The following is a 22,108-nucleotide window of genomic DNA, read 5'->3' as shown; positions in this document are numbered from 1 at the left end:
TTCTTTTTTTTTTGGCTGAGACAATTGCAATTAAGTGACTTGCCCAGGGTCACACAGCTAGGAAGTGTTAAGTGTCTGAGACCAGATTTAAACTCAGGTCCTCCTGACTTCAGAGCTGGTGCTGTATTCACTGCACCACCTAGCTGCCCTCTTGTCATTATATATCTACATTATCTCTCCCATTCAATCTCTTCTTGGTACACCTGCTTCAAGTTTTCCTCATCCTCAATTCATTCTTTACACAACTACTAAATTCCTTTTCAGATCATGTCACTCTTCTAATCAATAAACTCTTTTGCAGAAATTCTTAACTTTTTTTGTACCATGGTAGTCTGATAAAGCCTATGGACTCTTAGAATTAAAAAAAATTCATAATTGAAGGGAATGCTAAATTTCAGTTAAAGATTAATGAAAATAAAGTTGCATTTTTTTTACTGCGCAAATGCAAATTCATGATCCTTGTAAAAACCCCCAGCTTAAGAATTTCTTCTTTAGTATCTACCTACCTAGATCACATATAATCTGTTTAAGTTTTTATATCCCTTAATTTTCATCTCCAAACCGCATTATGCATTATATCTCTGTACCTTACATAATTTTGTTTTGTTTTGGTTTTTGAGACAATCAGTATTAAGTGACTTGTCCAGTATGACATAGCTAGGAAGTATGTGAATTTGAATTTGAACTCAGGTTCTCCTGATTCCAGGGCTGGTAGTCTACCCACTGGTCCACCTAGTGCCCCCTCTTATACACTTTTTCTATCTCCAATCATCCTCCATGTCTGGAATGTATGTACTCTTTCCTTACTTTTGCCTCTTGACATCTAATTACTTTTTTTTTTCTCTTGCTGAGGCAATCGGAGTTAAGTGACTTGCCCAGGGTCACACAGCTAGGAAGTGTTAAGTGTCTGAGATCAAATTTGAACTCAGGTCCTCCTGACTTCAGGGCTGATGCTCTGTCCACTGGGCCACCTAGCTGCCCCCATCTCCTTTACTTTAAGATACATTTCAAGGATCATTTATAACATGAAGTCTTTCTATTTATGTCAGCTATAAATGTTCACCCCCCACTAATTATCTTTTATTTATTCTGCATATATTTATTGCAGGATTTGGGGATCAACCATACTCACATGTAGATTAGATATTCACTTCTCTCTTTCTCTACCTGCTCATGGTCCATGTTCTTTATTAATTCTTAGGCTTTTTTTAAAATTTTATTTTCAATTTAAGGAATAGAACAAACATAACACAACACAATTAAAAAAATGACTGCACACAAAACTGCAAATTTATCATGTACTCACAACTTGCAATTCCTTTCAAATATATTACATTATTATTGTGTACATTTTTTCTTTTTTCCTTTTTTTCTTCCCTTTCCCACTCTCCCTCCTAGAGATACTACTATTAGACACAAATAGGGCATGTGTGTGTGTAAAGTTATTTTATATAAACTTCTATTTGTTATTTCTTTCTCTTAATGCAGATAGTGTCTCTATTTGTCTTTTCCTTTTAATCTGTGCATTTATAATAGCCAAAATGACAGACACTCAAAGTCATTCTTCAAATAATATTACTGTTATTGATTATAATCTTTTGGTTCTGTTTATTTCGCTCTTCATCATTTTCATGCAAGATTTTCCATGCCTTTCTAAGATTGATGATCTTATTATTTCTTATAACACATAAATATATTTCTTATAACATAAATTCCATTACAATCACATACCATGACCTGATCAGCCATTCCCCAGTTGATGAGGATCCCTGCAATTTCTAGTTCTTGACACCACAAAGAGAGTTGCCATAAATATCCCATTCACATTCGAAGTTATAATTACTATTTATGGATTTCTCTCTATTTCAATTTTACTATTTCTTTTTTAGCCTTTGTTTTTACTCTATCCCTGTTACCTCATCTTATTTTATTTTTTTATTTTTTTGCTGAGGCACTTGGAGTTAAGTGACTTGCCTAGGGTCACATAGCTAGGAAGTGTTAGGTGTTTGAGACTAGATTTGAACTCAGGTCCTCCTTACTTCAGGGCTGGAGCTCTATCCACTGTGGCACCTAGCTGCCCCCTTATCTTTTCACTCCACCTTGACACTCACATTTCATGCACCTCTCCAAGATTCCCCCAATCTTAATCTATATGGTCCTCCAAAATCCCCCATCCTTTCCCCAGTCCTCCTAAATCTCAATCCACACACTGTGGATCTAAAATCTAAAATCTCTAAAATCCCTTCCCCACTCTGTCCCCCAGTTTTCTCACCTCTTTACATGTTCAGAAAACTTCTGCACCTTTCAGATGTGCATGTTGTTTCCTTTTCATCCCAGATGAGAGTAAAATTCCAATATTACCAGCTTTCTACCCTCACTTCTTCCCCTGTATATTAGTTCTTGCTACACACCCCAGTTTTTATAATCTGTTTGGCCCCTTTTGCTTTTTTCTACACAATTTTGTTTTTTTTGGAATCACTCCCTCACTCACAACTATATTCTAAGAAAATTGGGGAATATGTTTTGCTAGTACCACATTGGCTATTAAAACTGAACAACTCTTTAATCAAATTGTTCTGAACCCCCCCCCCCAATTTAATGATATTTATTTATTAAACTGGAGACATTAATTTGGTATTTTTCATTTATATCCCACAGGGAGAGTAGAAATTATTTCATTTTTTTATTTTTTTATTCTCAATACCTAGCACAGTACCTGGTGGATGATGGCAGGTGCTTACTAAATGCTGTTTAATCAATTGCCAATATGCCCTGGCACTAGCCTTAATTCAATATTAATTGACAGGCAAGAAAGAAAAATTGAATGTAATATTGAAACATTAAAATTATGGAACTCTAAATTGGCTTTTCCCTACTCCTTTTTGGGAAATTTCCTTCAATCTAGTGAATCCTGGGGCAACTAGTTGGTTCAGTGGATAGAGCACCAGCCCTGAAGTCAGGAGGACCTGAGTTCAAATCTGGTCTCAGACACTTAAAACTTCCTAGCTGTGTGACCCTGGGCAAGTCACTTAATCCCAATTGCCCCAGCAAAATAAAGAAACAACCAAATAAATAAACCTAGTGTATCTTTACATTATTACACTGAAGTGCTAAACTATTTTAACTTTGCAAAGAAAAATTTCATAGACATTATTAGCAAGTTATGGTCATGAAGAATTGAACATGAGTGAAATTATTGAATAACCACAAAACACACTGTGGTCACTTGGTTTAATGAAACAAAATGTAATAAAATCACCAAGCAGCTACTTTATTCTTGTAGAGGTCTTCCCCCAATTATCTCTTTCCTCTCCTCTTCAACCCACACCAAACTCCTCCTAGTGTCCAAAAGAAAGATTAACATAAAGAAACTTGTGTTTGGAAATGAACAGCTATGGTGGATAGAACACTGAGTCTGGAATCAGAAAAGACTGAGTTCAAATATGACCTTATACACTCACTATCTGTGTGACCCTGGCCAAGTCAGTTAACCTGGCTGCCTCAGTTTCCTCAACTGCAAAATGGGGATAATAATTGTGTGACGTCTGGGCTAGCTCCCTGGAGGCCTCAGAATCAGCCAGAGTCAGGATAAGCAAAAGTCCTTGGTCTTTAAGGGGAGAAGTGAAGGAGACAGACAAAACTGCCAGGAGTTTTGCCAAGGATCCTTTCTGGATTCTAGAAATCAGAATCTCCATGAATCTCCACACTTTTCTCCTCCTCCTCCTGAGGCCAAGTGAAGTTCTTTGTCCTCTCTCACTCCACCCCCTAATCCTTCCCTACAATTCTCTTAACCCCAAGCATTGAGCTGGCATTAACTATGAGAAGAGAAATTCTAAATATGCTAATAGAGTTATTGTCCAATGGGTAATTAGCCTTAAGTGCTGGGTTGTCTGATTCACCTATTCAGAGTTTCATCCCTTTACATAATAGCATCTCCCTCCCTGGATTATTGAAAGGATCAAATTAGATAATATTCAAAAAGTTCTTAGCATAGCACATCTGGCGCTTAATAGACAATATAAAATGTTTGTTATTATTAATAGGATGAACTGCAAATGATGAAGAAAAGAAGATCTGGAGTTGGCTCAATCACCTGGCCCAGTCTTACTGACTGTCTAGGTCTATGTCAATACGACTGCCTCTTGATGAAATGTTATGTTACTTCAACCAGTCTGTGGTTTCCTATCTCACCCTGGGTCTCCACCACTTTCAGCATAGCTAAAATAACTACCATCTGTCCCCAGTCCTGCCTCCAAGGCTTCCAACACAGCATCTGCCTTCTGTCCAATCAATAGCTCTATACCTTCTCTTCTCTGTTCCTGGCTTTATGGAAAGAAGGAAGGAAGGATCTCTTTTAAAAGCAAGGAAAGAAAAGATCAAAATGGTAAGAGAATGTCTCTAGTTCAAGGATTGTATTTTTACTTTTATTCTTAAGATCTCAGTAAATATCCTTAGAAATTAATTGATTTTAATTGATTAAATGATACTGAGATGCTAAATAGGTATATTAATGATATTGGGAAGATATTAATTGTTATTGATTAGATGATATTGAAAAGAAAATTGAGGGTTGATTTTGGGAAGAAGACCTGATGTGATAGCATAGGAGAGCCACTTGAAACTACTCAAGGATACCTCTAGGATTCTTTTTTTTTTTTTTTTTTTTTTTTTTTTTTTTGAGGCTGGGGTTAAGTGACTTGCCCAGGGTCACACAGCTAGGAAGTGTTAAGTGTCTGAGACCAGATTTTAACCCGGGTCCTCCTGAATTCAGGCTGGTGCTCTATCCACTGCACCACCTAGCTGCCCCCATACCTCTAGGATTCTTAGGAAGAGATGTAACCAACCTGACTCTGGGAATTCAACTCATTAGTATAAATGGGAGTTAGCAATAAGGACCCTTCATAATTTATTATAAAGTTTATGTAATCTAGGCTATCTATATGGGTTATCAACTACAGATCCTTGACAGTCACTGAAGTATCCATCCAAGGACTCTACCTACAGCTCTCCTAAGTTTGTAAGGGAAATGAATAGGGAAAATCAGGGCTCAGAATCCTTTCTTGATTACACAGGGCTAGACAGACCACTATATGCCAATCCATCCCATGAAACAAAAAAGGAATAAGGATACTGCCTCCCAAAACTAACAAATACATTTTGCATTAACCTACTTATACCTTAAATGCCCGGTAAATGAAAATGTTACGGATTTGTTTTAGCAAATATAAAACTTTGTCTTGTATGGCAACAAGAGCCACTGTACTGTTTAGCACTTACAGATGGAATAAGTCATATATAGTATGTGTATGTAGTCTGTTCTGCTCAAGATATAAGACATTTAAACCACTTTTATTTCCTTAGATTTTGAGCTCAAAATCATGAATGATTTTGTTAAATGCTAATCTACTGAAGCTTATAACATAAAACTTGGTGCAGATTTCATTGCAGTATTGTTATCCAGAATATATTTTTCCCCAATAAAAAGATGACCTTCTTCCTGAGCAACTTGTTATATTTAGATTCAAAAAGGATTGAAAAATTACTTCTCCATTAATGAAAGATAACCTTATTATACCTTATTGCCCTTCACAAACTCTATCATCCAGGTCAACTATTTACTTATTGTTTCTCACAAACAGGTTCCTTTGTTTAAACTTTAACTCTCACTGACTAAACAACAAGGTACCAGACTAAACCTCATTCAGTCATTGGTTGTGATAGCTCAGAATGAAGGTAAAAAAATAATTATTTTTGTTTGGTCAGAAATCCTGAGGGTCTTACCCTCCCAGATTGATTTTTTTTTAGCTAGGTAAAAGAAGCCATTTTTTGCCTGTTTTTTTTTTTTTTTTTTTTTTTTTTTTTTTTTTTTTTAACCTAGACTTAATCAGTGAATGGGCTTTGTCTCAGTCAAATGGAGACCTTGTAAAGACTTTAGCTTAAAAAGACCAAAGTATCCTATTGCATCTGCAGCCATCTCTAGTCATCCTGATCTATATCTGATGGTTAGATCCAGATGACTCTGGGGAAAAAATGAGTCTGATGACTTTGCACAGCCCTCCCTCACTTAAATCCAATTCACTTGCATGTCACGACATCACTTTTTTGATGTCATTATCACCTTCAAAAATGAAGGACAACCAGCCACAATTGTCCTTAAGCCTAAAATGAACTCCTTCTTTGTCCCTGACTCTTAGAATCCATTTTCCTTCAAATATTATCTCATATGTCACTTCCTACACGAGGCTTTTCATGATCTGTCCAGTTGGCAATTCCTTTCTCTCCCCTCTAAAATTACTTTTCATTTATTTTGCAAATATTTAGACACTAAGTATTTAAGGAACAGCCTTAGGTCTGTACTCTTCTCACTTTGAGAAAAGTTTAGCCTCTGAGACCTGTACTCATACTCCTAAGTACCTTGTTTCAATGACTCATTCTCTTAGAGAATGAGTACCAAGTACAAGTGAGTGCCAAGTTCAGGTTTTAGGTTTCTGTTTAGGAATTATAGGATCATTCATCAAACCAAACTATGATTCAATTGCCTGAAGGAGATCCTAGCCTTCCACACTAAAACTATATGGTTCTGGTGGAGATGGCGTGTGAAATAAAAATCCCTCCAGGACAGTCCCTCTATTCATAACCTAATCTTAAATAAAGACATGAGAGAAACAGAGAGAATGAACTAATTTATAAAAAAGAATCATGTTTACAGCATGTCACCATCAGTGGTGGGTAGCAAAGTAGGACACAGCTGGAATTTTTTTCACTTCTGCCAAAATATAGAGAGGGAAGGAGAAAGAAGAGATCCCACAGCTTTTGTTCTTTGAAGTTAGGTGGGGGAATCTATTACCTATCAGGTCCTGTCTCCAATTAGGCTGATATAATCTTGTCTGTTTGTTGTATAGGATGATGTTGGCTACTCTAAAGTGACACAGTTGATTTCCATTCCATTAAACTACTTCTTTGTTTCCCACTCTCCACAGTCTTGGCCAGCTGTATTGCTTTTCCATGATGCTCTTCTTCTCTTCCAGTGCCCCAAACTTTGTACCAAGATAATATAGCTTGTTCCCTCTCTACCAAATCCCAGGCAACTTCTACAGTCAGTCCCTTCCTCTGGAGAGCAATCTCATTTGGTCCATGAAAGCTTGTAAAAGCTGCAATAATCGAGTTGTCTCTCCCAGTAGAATGTAAGTTTCCCCCCCCCCCCCCACTTGAGGCAACTGGGATAAATGCTTTGCCCAGAATCACACAGCTAGGAAGTATTAAGTGTCTGAGATCTGATTTGAACTCAGGTTCTCCTGACTTCAGGGCTGGTGCTCTATCCACTGTTCCACTAGCGGCCCTAGAATGTAAGCTTCTTGAAGCTAGGGCCTGTTTTATTTTTCTCTTTGTATACCCAGCACATGATAAAGTGACTGGCACAGAGTAGACATTTAATAAATGTTTGCTGATTGATTAATTTGTTATCATTCCCTGTGGTATACTTTTTTCACCTGAATTTGTTTGATGTTATCAACAATGCCAAGTTCTAGATCATCAGTAGTATTAATCCTGATATAATATACATGTAGATATATTTACATATATATCTGATATATTTCTTCAGACGTTTTATTCTTCCATTTATTTTGTTTTTACAAAGGGATTTGAACCATTTAAAGAAGAATTTTATAGAATTTTTTTATGCAAGATTACTATTTTTATTTAGCCAATTTTGTGTCCATCTATCAAAGGAAGAAAGAATTCTATTTGAAGTGACTTCTAGTTCTACCATTCACTAACTGTGATCTTAGTCAAGTCACTTTTCTCTGAGCCTTGGTTTCTTCACCTGTAAAATGAAGGAGTTAGACTAAGCTTCACTCCATCTTTAAATCTATGATCCAGTCATGATTTGTCTTTTATTCACACACTTGTAGTAGGATTGTCTAGCAATACTCTTGGGTCTTCTTGGTTTCATAAAACTCATCTATTGAAGAATTTCAAAAATTTAGGATAAATACAAACCCTAGTTCACTTTCTGCTGAAAGCCAGCTTCTCTCATTATCAGCTTATTTAATTATGATTGGCATTGTCTATATAGTGAAAGAATCTTGGATTTGAAGGAGGAATGCTTGGATTCAAATTCCAGCTCTTCTTCCTGTGTGATATTGGGTAAGACATCCCAATTCTATGATCTTCAGTTTTCTTAACTGTAAGATGAAAATTTAACATTTTAAAAAAACACTAAAAATTCTAGATGGCAGGGGAGGAAATAGTGTATGCTAGTTATGGATGATGGTCAGTGAAAAAGCATTAAAAGTTATAGGATCATTTATAAAACTAAACTGTGATTTAACAGTCCCAAGAGAGAGAGAGAGCCTTGAATATGAGAAAGCCATTTTTGACTACAGAATAGAAGAAAGAGAATATTATACAATATAATAAAGCTCGAAAAGTAAAATGGGCCAATTTGAGAATGGATTTAAAAGTCAAAACAGAAGATTATATTTTATCCTAAGGACATTAGGTTGTTAATGGAGTTTATTGACATGATCAGACTTGTGTCTTATGAAAATCATTTTGGCAGATATGTGGGTAATAAATTATAATGGAGACAGATGAGGCTGTAAACCAATCAATCTATTACAATAATTGGGTGAAAGGTGATAACCTTTTTTTTTTTTTTAAAAACCACAAGGATGGTAATTGGAAGAGTAGAGACAAAAGGACAGCTGTGAGAAATGTGGAGAATGGACAAGATTTGACAACTGATTTTGTAAGAAAAGAGTGAGGAATCAAAGATGTCTCTAAGATTGTGAGGTTGGGGTAATTAGAATGGCAGTACTGTCAAGGGAAATAGGAAACTTTAAAAGGGGAGGTCAGGTTTGGAAGGAAAAAAATAATCACTTCTGTTTTGAATCTGAGATGGATAAGTGATAAGTTGAAAATATCTATTAGGCAGCTAGAGTACATGAATAGAGCTCAGAAAAGAGACTAAAATTTGAAATCATCAGCCTAGAAACAATAATTTTAAAAAACCCATGGGAACTTAGGAAGTCATAATGTAAAAATATCAAGAAAGAAAAGAGCTCAGTGTAGAGCTTCGAGGTCCATCCATAACATTACATGGATGATGAACCAGCAGATGAACTGAGTAAGAAGAGAAACAAGAAGCAACAGTATATCACTGAAAATTGAAAGGAAAAAGTGTTGAGGAAAAGAGTGATAAAACTGTCAAAAGCTAGCCTCTTCTAGGGCATGGAAATAGAAAATGGAATGCTGACTTAAAGAAACTGTTCATTAGGCTAGTTTGAATGGAACATAGATTATATGAAGTTGAGTAATATAACATGAAGAAGCAAGTTACAGTCAGATTGGGAAAAGCTTTAAAGCGTAGCTTGAGGACTTTGTGTCTTATTGTATTGAGGAGACAAAGAGAACCAAAAGTGGTTTTTGAATAGCAGAATGACAGTTACACCCATTCTTTAATGTTATTTTGGCATATTTTTTTAAACATTAACTTTCCTTTTTATTTTCAAAACATATGCAAGATAATTTTTCAATATTGACCCTTGCAAAACCTTGTGTCCCAATCTTCCCTTTCTTCTACCCCTATCCTAGATGGCAAGTAATCCAATATATGTTAAACATGGTAAAATATATGTGACTCCAATATAGGCATATATATTTATACAATTATCTTGCTGCACAAGAAAAATCAGATCAAAAAAGAAAAAAATGAGAAAAAATTCAAGCAAACAACAACAAAAAAGTAAAAATGCTATATTGTGATCCACTCTCAATTCCCACAGTCCTCTCTCTAGATGTAGATAGCTCTCATCCCAAGATCATTGGAACTGGTCTGAATCATCTCATTGTTGAGAAGAACCACGTTCATCAGAATTGATCATCATATAAATTTTGGCAGAATTTTTATAGGATGTATTGGAGAGGAGAAATCTAGGCACAAGGAGACAAATTAAGAACTTATTGTAATACTCCTGATAAGGGATAGTGAAGATTTGATTTAGGATGGTATCTTCATAGTAAAGAGAAAGAGATGAGTATATTGTGGAATTTTAAGTTCTGACAATTAGTAGGAGTAAGAGTAGGAGAGTGAGGAGTCAAAGATGTCTCCAAAGTTGTGGATCTGAGGTGCCTAGAAGGATAGTAATCTTGTTATAGGAAATAAGGTTTGGAGGAAGGTCAAATATAAGAGAGAAATTAATCAGTTATGTTTTGGATATATTAAGTCTGAGGGACCAATTGGACATCCATTTAGAAATGCCCATTGCTTTTTAAAATTTTTTTTTATTTTTTATTATATATATATATTTTATAATATTATCCCTTGTATTCATTTTTCCAAATTATCCCCCCTCTCCTTCTACTCCCTCCCCCCGATGACAGGCAATCCCATACATTTTACATGTGTTACAATATAACCTAGATACAATACATGTGTGTAAATACCATTTTCTTGTTGCACAATAAGCATTAGATTCCGAAGGTACATGTAACCTGGGCAGACAGATATTAGTGCTAACAATTTACATTCACTTCCCAGTGTTTCTTCTTTGGGTGTAGCTACCTCTGTCCATCATTGATCAACTGGAAGTAAGTTGGATCTTCTTTATGTTGAAGATTTCCACTTCCATCAGAATACATCCTCATACAGTATTGTTGTTGAAGTGTACAGTGATCTTCTGGTTCTGCTCATTTCACTCAGCATCAGTTGATGTAAGTCTCTCCAAGCCTCTCTGTATTCCTCTTGCTGGTCAAGAAATGCCCATTGCTTTTTAAAATTTTGTTTAGGTATTTTTTAGGTTATACATATACATTATTTCTTACATATTTCTATATAAGTCATGTTGGGAGAGAAAAATCCAAACAAAAGGGAAAAACCACAAGAAAGAAAAAAAAAAGATGAAAAAATGGAAAATAATATGTTTCGTTCTGCATTTAGTTTCCATAGTTCTCTGGATGTGGATGATAATTTCTATACAAAATGTATTGGAATTTCCTTGAATTATTGAATTACTTAAAAGAGCTAAATTGATTGTAGTTGATCATCACAATTTTGCTATGTACACTGTTTTCTTGGTTCTGTTCATTTCACTCAGCATCAGTTCATCTAAGTCATGCCAGGCTGCCTCCTTGTTTTTGAAAATGAGAATGATTCAGGTTGGAAATAGATAAGTTAGGAATCATCTGCATAGAAATTAAAATGAAACCCATTGAAAGCTGATGATTTGACCAAGAAAAAGAAGGGAAGAATGCTCTGAATGGACATTGGGGAGTACCTAGTTAGAGTTTGTGATATAGATGATGATCTAGCACTTGTGCATTGAGCACAAGTGGTCAGGTAGGCAGAAGAGCAATCAAAAGAAAGTAGCATCACTTGAGCTGAAAAAGGAGAATTGTCAGGAAATGGAGGGAGTGATGCATAGTCAAAAGGTGCAGAGATCAAGAAATCTGAGGGCTGAGAACAAGCCCTTCAATTGAACAGTCAAGCAGGGATTCTCAAACTATGGCCTGTGGGCCAGATGAAGTAAAGTTGAAGTCTAGTTAATAAAAGGTGAAAGTAGAGATAAAAGAGCACCACAAATAAGATTCCAGTGGACAGAGATCCTTGGCAGCCAGGGGTGAAGCTGCTATGTTAGGAACCTCTGCAAAGAGAGAGCTCTACTTTGGCTCTTTTATAATGAGAGATTTAGCCAAAGGGGCCTGTGGGTGGTGTCCCAAGTTGATTCAGATCTGGGTGAGGGTTGTGAGAGCCCAGATCTCCTATTGGGATTCAAAGGGGTGCTTTTGGCAGGATTTGTGTCCTAGCTTCTTGAATTGATAATGCATCAGCTAGGAGGGGCTGGGAATCAGAAAGGAATAAATCAGTCTGAAAGGATTAGTTTCTTAAAGGGAGCACAACCCACATCAATAGAAGAGGCAAACTTCCAGAACAGATGAGAAAGGACAGGTTCAAGATTACAGGCTGGCCTTGGAAAGGGGAAGAGAGCCTCTTTCCCAATAAATGGAGAAAATGATAATAGAAAGCCACAAGGTTCACAGAATCATAGATTTAAAACTGGAAGGGATCTTGGAAGCTGGAGTCTAACTTCTTCAATTTACATTTGAGGAAATTGAGGCTCGAGAGGAAGGAATAAACATTTATTAAGTTGCTATTATTTTTTATAAATATTTTCTTATTTGATCCTCACCACAACCTTTGAGGTAGTACTATTATGATTTTCATTTTATAGATGAGAAAAGTGAGACAAATAGGAAGGAACTAATTGACTTTCCTAAGGTCACATGGCTATTAACAAGCTGAGGCTGGTTTCCTGACTCCAGGTTCAGCATTATATCCACTGAACTACCTCAATTCCTAAGTGCCAAGATGCAGATGAACCTACTGGCATTTCAAAATAAATGATAATTACTTCTGCATAGTTTTTAAAGCAAAATGCAATAATTGTATTGCTATCAACTGTGCGTTTGTTATATCAAAATGTTTTTGAGTCAAAAGAACTGGAATTTACCTTTTTTTTAGAATTTACTTAATATGTACATTAATCTGTGTTATATTAATTGTATTTGTATTGCATTAATTGTAATTGTATTAATTATATAGCATCCTAGTCATAAACTGGCCTCCAAAGAGTACAAGGATCCAAGTTCAATAAAAGTAATAATAATTTATCTAAGACTTTAATGTTTATGAAACTCTTTTCTTTGTAAGTTCAATAAATATCCTTACTAATCAGAGCAGTAGATATGGGTTGTCCCAAAAATCTTAGTAAATTTTAAAGTTTAAGATTAAGCTTTAAAATGAACTGAGACTTCTGGTTCAACTTGTATAAGTCCTGTTCTTGCCCTTAGGTTCTTTGAAACACAAAAAGAGATAGGCTAATCGTTCTATGTCTGTGTCTTTCTCTCTGTATGTCCCTCTGCCTGTCTCTCATTCTTTGTTTCTTTATCCCAGTTTTTGTGTCTGTCTTTCTGTCTCTCTCCTTTTTTTTTTCTCTGTCTTTTGTCTCTCTCTCTCTCTCTCTCTCTCTCTCTCTCTCTCTCTCTCTCTCTCTCTCTCTCTCTCTCTCTCTCTCTCTCTCTCTCTCTCTCTCTCTCTCTCTCTCTCTCTCTCTCTTTCTCTCTCTCTTTATCTTTCTGCCTGTCTCTGCCTCTGTCTCTCTCTGTATGTCCGTGTCTCTGTCTTTCTGTCTGCCTGTCTCTGTTTTTCTCTCGTCTTTTCCTTTCTCCCCTAAGCATGAACTGTAGGAAATGAAGGGAATAATACTTAAGAGTCCTTAGACTTACTTAGAAGTATTTAAAACCCCTTTAATATCTGAGGGAATAAACTGGAAATATTGCTTAATGTGTGCATTTATCTGATAACTGCAAGTCTAAAACTGGCACCCCCAAAATACAACATTTAAAGTTTAATAAGAGTAATAATGATTTATATGTCAAAGATGTTTCTTTCTTTTGTAAGTTCAATGTTCACACAACTTTTGCTAAATACAGTCCAGGTTTTCATTCCCACTTTCTTATAATGAAGACTTACTCAGGCCAAAGTCTGTTCTGTGTTTTCCAGTTTGTTAGAGCACCGAAGGTTTCTCTATAGGAGGGCGGGACTGGAAACAGCCAATACCAGGCTTGGGAAGGTGCCTGCTTCCCACTTGAGCCTATAATTTTCCGAGTCTTGGGACACTTTCAAGTAGCCCCAGAGACACCATTTTAAAAGAGGACAGTGTCTCAAAAAGCAACCCAGACCAAAAAGGTGTGTTTTGAGAAATAGGTGAATTTTGGTCACTTTAGACAATATATCCTGGAAAATAGTTCTATAACTGTTCCCATCCTTTTTTGGGGGGTGGGTGGGGGATGTGTCCTCTCAGCTGCCCGATCACTTATGTCTCCATCCCCGCCCCCCTTTCATACTCATGTAATGTTAGAAGGAATTTTAGAGAATCATGAAGTCAATTTCGTTTTATTATCGAAGATTCAGTTTTCTAAGAGTGGAAATGTCTTGCCTAACGTCCCATGGATGATATAAAAATCAGGGGCAGACTCGGAAGACTTAGGTTCAAGTCCAACAGCTGGCTACTTAATGTTCTGGGACCGTGAACAAATCACTTTAATTTCTTTAACTGTAAAATGAGGTAGTTGGAGTAGGTGATCTCTAAAATCTTTCAGCTCTGAAACTTTTAGTCATTCTAATGAATCTGAATGGAAGAAAGTGATACTTTTCTGGGGCAAGGAAGGGGAACGGTATACAACTGAGAAGGGGATTGGGAATGGGAATGGGAATGGCGACCAAGACGGGAGGGAGGATGCGAATGGACATGAGAGTGGGAATGGGGACGAAGATGGGGATGGGTTGAACATCAGAGGATCGTTAAAACAGAGAGGGAATGGAAAGCCTCTTCTACCTCCGGAGAAAAACAGGAACCGGTGGGTGAGAGCGTAATTTCGATTCCCAGGGAAAGAGCTAGAAAAAGCACGTGACTAACAGTTGGGATGAGTTTGGTGGAAAGAACGTCTGGGAAGTTTGCATTAGAAATTTAGTGTTTTTCCGTACTTAGAAGTCCTTCAATATCTGAGCAATAAAGTGGAACTTATTTAATGTGCGCATTTATCTGAGACTGCAAGGTAGTCATCCTAGTCTAAAACTGGCATCCAAAAAGTACAATAGTTAAAGTTTAATAAAAGTAATGATTTATGTATCGAAAATATTATTATGTATAAAACACTTTCCTTTGTAAATTCAGTACATATGCTTACTAACCCGTACTGAACATTTAATAAGTATTAATGGATGTCCTCCAGCGCTTTCATTTCTCTTTTGATCAAAATCTACTTTAAGTTTGGGAAGGGGCGTGTCTCCTCCCCCTTCCTCCCACTCTTCCTTGTCTCTGGCTCTCCGCCCCTCCGGAGAAAGGGAGAGTCCCAAGGTGAAGTTCTCGCCCCTCCTGCCTCACACTAATTTCGCTTAGGGTGCAGTGCCCTTCTCCAATCTATTTGTGCCAGACAACCGCCGGCCGTGTCCGCTTTGCACTGCCTTTGGAGATTTAGGAGCTGCAATGGGCGCCGCGGCCTCGTCGGCTCTGACGAGCCTCCGCCTTGCACTCCCAGCCTCGGCTCAAACCAGGGCCGCCTGGATCGGGGCTGCGGCGCTGGGACTGGCCGCCGCCGCGACTCTGGGGGCCGCGGCCTGGAGCACTAGGGACCGGCGGCGCCGGCGGCGGCGGAGCCTCAAACAAGTGGGCACTGTAGCGGAGATCTCTATCTACCCCATCAAGTCTTGCAAGGGAGTGATTGTGAATGAGGCCGAATGCACGGAGATGGGGCTGCGCAGCGGCAACCTGAGGGACAGGTACCATTAGGCCCCGGGCACTATCCCAGTCTCGGGATTGGCAGGTGGCGGGCGGGCCTGTGGAGTCCAAAAGTAGAGAGAATTAGGATGCGAGTGCGAGGGAAAGCCCGGGCTCCGCTTACCCGGAAGAGGAGGATGGGGGACAGGCAAAAGGGAGACAGGGGGATACTCACTGGGGACTTGACCTTGAAGGCTGGAGTGTCTTCTAGTCTAACGCAACTTTAGTGACCTGGTTTCTTGTCAGAAAGTGACTGTGCTTTTGGCAAAAATAATGTAAAATGATTTCATTGCAGGGCACTGGAAAGTGATAATTAAAGATTGATCAAGATTTCCGAGGACTTCAGACCAAAGTGTTATTTTCATAGGAGATCATTAGACTGAACCTGTGGTTTTATTGATATACTGAGCTCCCAGATGAGGGAGAACTCCATCTATGAATGTAGATGTGGCACGTGCTTTTCAGCGTAGTCTTAGAGAGTAGTCTAAGAACAGTAAGAGTCGCTTGCTCAAAATCTCACAGTTAATGTGTCAAATGTGAGATTTGAACTTAGGTCTGGCTCCGAGACTGTCTCTTCATTGACTATATGACAATACCTCTTATTGTTGTAGTACTGTTTTGCATCGTGTGGCCTAAAGAGGAAATAATGGATGTGTGAATAGGATGGTCTCTATGTATACTTCCATATAGAAGAATAAATCATTCTATATACTGTATCATACATCTCACTCAGTAATAGTATACAGTAGTATATAATAAACAGTAGTAAAACCTACCCAGTCTTTGGCACATAGGTGATTTTTGGTTGATCAGGAAACGGGGAACTTAGGAGGTAAAGTGACTTTGCAAGATTTGTGCAGTCTGAGGCATAATCCACATTCTTTCCATTCCACCACGGGGAATAGGTGTATACAGACAGAGTAGTTTAGCTGTGGTCTTATTTAGGATTGTAGAATATGAGCAAATCAGCCTCAGGGACGCTTCCCACTCTATGACTATGTGATTTATTTATCTATTCATTTTCTGAATTGTCCACTCACCTCTGCTGAATGTTTCAAGGTAGATTGATAAAACACACTCAAATGAATGTCTAGTCGCTGGCTGAAGAAGCAGTGACTAAGTTATGAAAGTTCAGCCTCTCAATTATATTCTTAATTCTCAGAGACAGGCTATGGATTCCTGCTGGGTTACTTTCAGTAAACAACCACCTAAAATAAGACAAAAAGAAAAAAAAAAAGAACAACCAGTAATATGGCAGGAACTTTTCTTTTAAAAATGTTTTTATTGATGTCTTCTGTTTCTTATATCATCATAGTAATCTCAAGTATCCTTTCTCTTCTTCCTCTCCCAGAACCATCTCACATAACAAATAGCATTTTTTAAAGAGGAAAAAAAATAAATACAAGTAATAGATACATTGAAAAAGTCTGAAATCATGTGAGCAGTACATAACACCTGTATACCTCCCATGCCTATGCGCCTCTCATATCTCTTCATTTAAACTATACTTAACTTAATTTTTATAATTTTGTTACATTAACTTTTGATTTTTTTTTTTTGTTGTTGTGTATTTCTTTGCATTTACATTGTAGTTACTATGTTTTCTTGACTCTGCTTACTTCACTCTGCATTAGGGCATGTAGATTTTTTTTTTCCAGGTGTGTCTATATTAATTGCACCATTTTAACAACACAGTTATATTTCATCATATGCATGCAATACACTTTGTATCCATTCCCCAATTAGTCAGCACCTACTTTATCTCCAATTCGTTATCACAAAAAGAGCTGCTATAAATATCTGTTGTATATAAGGACTTTCTTCTGATAAATGTCTTCCTTAGGGTATAAACCCAGTAATGAAGTCTCTGGTCTAAAAGGTTTAAAAACATCACTTTATTTGCATAATTCCAAATTTCTGTCTGAAATAATTGTACTGTCCTATAGCTCTACCAACAATGTATTATTAGCATATCACAATTCCTTCAACACTATTGACATTTTTTGATTATTTTTATTTTTGCCTATTTTCAGAGTGTTAGATAAAACCCCAGGGTCGTGGATTTTCTTTGCTTTTATTATTAGTGATAAGAAGAAGAAGAAGAAGAGAAGGAGGAGGAGAAGGAGGAGGAGGAGGGGGAGGAGGGGGAAAAGGGAGAAAAGGGGGAAGAGAGGAAGAAGATGAAGAAGAGGAGGAAGAAGAGGAAGAGGAGGAAGAGGAAGAAGAGAAAGAAGATGAGGAAGAGGAAGAAGAACAGATATCTCAGCAAAACTAAACAATACATTAGCCAAATCTGCAATGTTCTAGTTGAGCATGGATTATTAGATTAGTCTCTCGAGTGGTTGTTGAAGATGTCTTGTAGTATTACAGGCTTGATGCAATAGATACTCAGTTTCCCAGAGTCTGGCACAACACTTAGCACATATTAAGTGATTAATAAATGCTAGTTGATTCATTGATCACAGTAGGTGCTTATGAATTGAATTAAATCAACACATGTATGTGTGTGTATATATATGTATGTATATATATTTAGTGCAAATATTTTTTTCTATTTGATTGCATATATATATATGTATACCCATGTATGTGAATATATCTATAAAGCCAAATTTTCTCTCCACTAGTCAAGCACTTCTCTGTTTTCATCAAACAACAAGCATAGTAGAATCATGCATTCTCCACATCTCTTAGTCAATTGTGTTACTGTGATGGTATAATCTGAAAAAGCCTGCCTTTATCTCTCTTATGCATTCATCAATATACCATTCATTTTCATAAGGATGTCATAGAGTTGAGCATGGTGGCACATGAGTAGGTAGTTATTAATGTCTTCTTAATTGCTTTATAAATATATTTTCTTTTTTCAATAATTTATCTTTTTTTTTTTGAAATTCTTAAAATTGGTTCATCAATAATTTGAAAATTACATTGTCTCCAACACTAATTTCACCTGTGTCTATTTAGTCAAGTTCAGATACTTTTCTTGGATTCATCTTAAGTGCCTTTTCCATTTTTTCTCCCACTCAGGAGGGATGTGAGTATGAATTCCACCTTTGACCCTTGCTAGTGGTGTGACTATGTGCAAACACCCTAACCTCCCTGAGAATTTTTCCTTATCTATAAAATGAAGAAAAAGATATCTTTGATATCTAGCTCAAAGCCTGTTTTGAGAGTCAAATACAACAGTAAAATGCTTTATAAAACTTAGGGGCAATATATAAAATCAGTTACCTTTTAACATCTCCTTGTTGATGAGAACCAACTGCTACAAAAATGCTGTCAAATCTGTTCCATTTTTGCATCTATTTGTTGTTCCCTCAGTTTTATCTATAGATGTTCTCTTTTCTACTACTTTAAAAAATAATTTAAAGTCCTTGAGTCATTCCAAGGGATTTTGAATTGAATGAGTATTGTAAGTTTAGTATCCTCAAATGAAAAATTACTGATAGTTCTTTTTATTTGTCCCCAAATTATCTCATGTTTCATAAAAGGTGTCTGTCTTATAGTTTTCAGGATTTGATGAATATGTCCACATTCATCCTATCTATATTACTTATCAATTTTTTTTCAGATAATAAAAAGTTGGGTTTGGATATAGGAAACCTGGATTTGAATTTTGGCTTTACCATTTACTTGGCGGGTAACCATCAAGTCACTTAACCTCAAATATATTAGCCTCAGATTACTTGGCTATAAAGGAGAATAATACATGTGCTATATATATCACAGGATGATTGATAAAAATATTTTGTAAACCTATGTAAATATGAGTTGTCATTACTGTAAATTATAATAATATCTTCAGATTTTACCTTTTTATTTTCTTTTTCTTAAATTTTTTTTCATGAGAAGTTGATATCTTTTTAGTTTATCTAATATCCCAACTTTCTCCCATCCCATAGTCATTTGCCTTTTTCTGACTATTCCATAACTCTATTATATCTTTATGTAATGTGGTAAATAGAACAACTAATTAGCATTTAAGAATCAAGGGCACAATAATTTTAAATAAAGCTAGAATAATGTTTTAAATGTGAACCAATTTTATAAAAATTTGAAACAAATATGTTGTAAATGGTATAGCCTTTGACTACATTTTAGTTGTTGATAACATGGACCTGAATAACCACAACATTACTTCCAAATAAGGTAATATCTACTAATTTGCGGGACAACAGTAGTTTGTAATGGATGATAAAGGTTATTTTTTGAGCAGAAAGTAATAAATATTATTACCAGTTTATTTCCTTAAGTTGTGATTGGAGTATTATAGAAAACACATTTTTTTTTTACCTTTCATCTTTATCCTTGAATAGGATTATGTAAGAAATAAAACATATCTATCAGTCTATTTATCTATCACGGATCAACCAATTTATCTCTCTAGTGCTACATAAGGCTGTTTTTTTTTTTTTATCTGTGATTACAATGTGAGAAATATTGAAAAGCTGGGTTTCTACAGAGTGTTACAAGCTTCCAGGTAGTATAGTATAGTGGATACCACTGACCAATACCACTGATGTTTTCAGAACGTGAGAAGTTAAGAAGTTAAGATTACACAGAATAATTAAGTGATCAATAGAAGTCTTGAGCCAACAAGGAATTGGGAAGCTAGGAAGGCATAGATGGATTCAGCAAATCAAAAAGAGTCTTGTGGTTTTAAGAAAAATCACAAACTTAAGATAATAGCTGATCCAGCTCAAACTAGTTGGGGTCAATGTTTTGACTTGACCAAATCACTATTGTTCCTGCTTGATAGGCTAATTGAATATTAAACATCAATCTATAGGAGGAGTTTTAAGCCATTTTTGAACGTGGGATGTATGATGATGGAGGGAGAACATGTTTATACATATTTAGGGGAAACATGTAGTGGGTGTATCAGAAAGATTGTAACCTTGAAGGGAACAGGCCAATCCAGGCTCTGACTGAGAGTAGGACTGAGTCAAGTTAGGGAGTATAAAGTTTCTCCCACTTCTGTGCTCAGGGCTCCCTCTTCCCAAAAAGGAGCAGAGCCCACTTCTTGCCAGAAACATTAAAATGATTCTTTAAGATTCTGTTAAAACAAATTTTCCGTGAAATCTGATTTTTAGTATTGAGTGTATTTCTAACAAGCATATAACCTTTCAACTAATCTGAGATTTAATGGTATAGAGGCAAAAGGGCTCTCAAGATTATTTTCTCCATTCCCTTTTTTACCTCATACCTAAACCATTTAAGACAATGATGTTCAAAGCATTTCACCATGGAAAGAGAGCATTCCAAGAATGGGGAACAGCCAGTAAAAATACTTAGAATCAGGATACCGAATATCTTGTTTGAGGAATAGGAAGGAGGGCAATGCCACTGGATCAAAGAGTATATACAGTGTAAGATGTAAGAAGGCTGGAAAGATTATCTCTCTGTGTATAATACTTAGGTTATGAAAGACTTTGAATATTAAATAGAGGATTTAATTTTGGAGGTGAAGGGGAGCCACTGGATTCTATTGAAAGGGAGGCAGTGTGACCTGGTTGAACTTGTACTTTGGGAAAATCAATTTGAAGGCTGAATGGAGGATGTATAGACCTGGGGAGAAACTTGTGGCATGCAGATCAAGCAGCAGGATATTGTGTTAGTCCAGGCATAAGGAGATGAGAGCCTGCACCTAGGTGGTGATTGCTATCAGAAGTGATAGAAAAGTGAACCTTTTTGTAGTGGCAAGAAACTGGAAACTGAGAAGATGCCATCAGTTGGAGAATGGCTGAATAAATTATAGCATAATGTTATGGAATATTATTGTTTTATAAAAAAAAGATCAGCAGGATGATTTCTGAGAAGCCTGGAGAGAGTTACATGAACTGATACTGAGTGAAATGAGCAGAGCCAAGAGATCATTGTGTATGGCAACAAGAAGATTATACGATGATCAATTCTGGTGGATATGATTCTTTTCATCATTGAGATGATTCAGATAAGGCCCAATGATCTTGTGATGAAGAGAGCCATCTTCATCCTGAGAGAGGACTGTGGGAACTGAATTTGGATCATAACATAGCATTTTCATTCTTTTTGTTGTTGCTTGCTTGTATTTTATTTTCTTTTTCATCTTCCTTTTTGATTTGTTTTTTCTTCTAGCAATATAATTATATAAATATGTATGCATATGTTAGATTTAACATATATTTTAACCATATTTAACATATATTACTTGCTATCTAGAGAAGGGAGTGAGGAAAAGGGGGGGAAATTGGAACATAAGGTTTTGCAAGGGTTAATGTTAAAAATTATCCATGCATATCTTTTGAAAATTAAAAAGCTTTAATAAAAAGAGAAAAGAAAAGTGAGTCTGGAGCTCTGAAGAGAGTTCAAAGCTATAAGTTTAAGTGGAGGAATCATCTGCCAAAAAATGATAGATGAATTTCTGAAGAATCATCTGCAAAGAAGTGGTAGATGAACCTCTGAACATGAAAGAGTTCACCAAGGGAAAGAGCAGTAAGAGAGAAAGAAAAGGTGGATAGAGACAAAACCTTGGCACTTTCAATATCCACTTTCAAGAGGAGGAGGATCTTTTGAAGACGTTGATCTGGTGATTACTTTGCAACATTAACCCACTGTCTAGAGCCTGAGTTTGGAAGTCTTAGTACAGCTCTCTATCAAACTGGTGTGGTAAAGCTTTGCTTCTTAAACTAGGTCAAGGTTATGAGAGATTTCAGGATACTGAATAAATATGTGAATGATTCATGACGTAATAGTCAAGTACATTAAACAGAACTGAATTTGAA

The 22,108-nt window shown here is 36.5% G+C and overlaps 1 protein-coding gene across 4 annotated transcripts in view; it reads left to right on the top strand.

Moving 5' to 3' along the window:
* Positions 1–14,868: 14,868 nt before the first annotated feature.
* Positions 14,869–22,108, top strand: part of LOC141539648 (mitochondrial amidoxime reducing component 2-like) — a 33,845-nt gene continuing 26,605 nt past the window's right edge. For 2 of the 4 annotated variants that reach the window (XM_074262703.1, XM_074262701.1), the window contains exon 1: positions 14,875–15,343. In XM_074262703.1, coding sequence (XP_074118804.1) covers positions 15,051–15,343 — 293 coding nt within the window. In that variant the 5' untranslated portion in view covers positions 14,875–15,050. Of the gene's footprint in view, positions 15,403–22,108 lie in introns of all 4 variants that reach the window. The other 2 variants (XM_074262702.1, XM_074262705.1) reach the window with 2 other exon arrangements.

This window comes from Sminthopsis crassicaudata, chromosome 4 (assembly GCF_048593235.1).
Source record: "Sminthopsis crassicaudata isolate SCR6 chromosome 4, ASM4859323v1, whole genome shotgun sequence".
Classification (NCBI taxonomy): Eukaryota; Metazoa; Chordata; class Mammalia; order Dasyuromorphia; family Dasyuridae; genus Sminthopsis; species Sminthopsis crassicaudata.
This window is presented reverse-complemented; position numbering and strand designations above follow the sequence as displayed.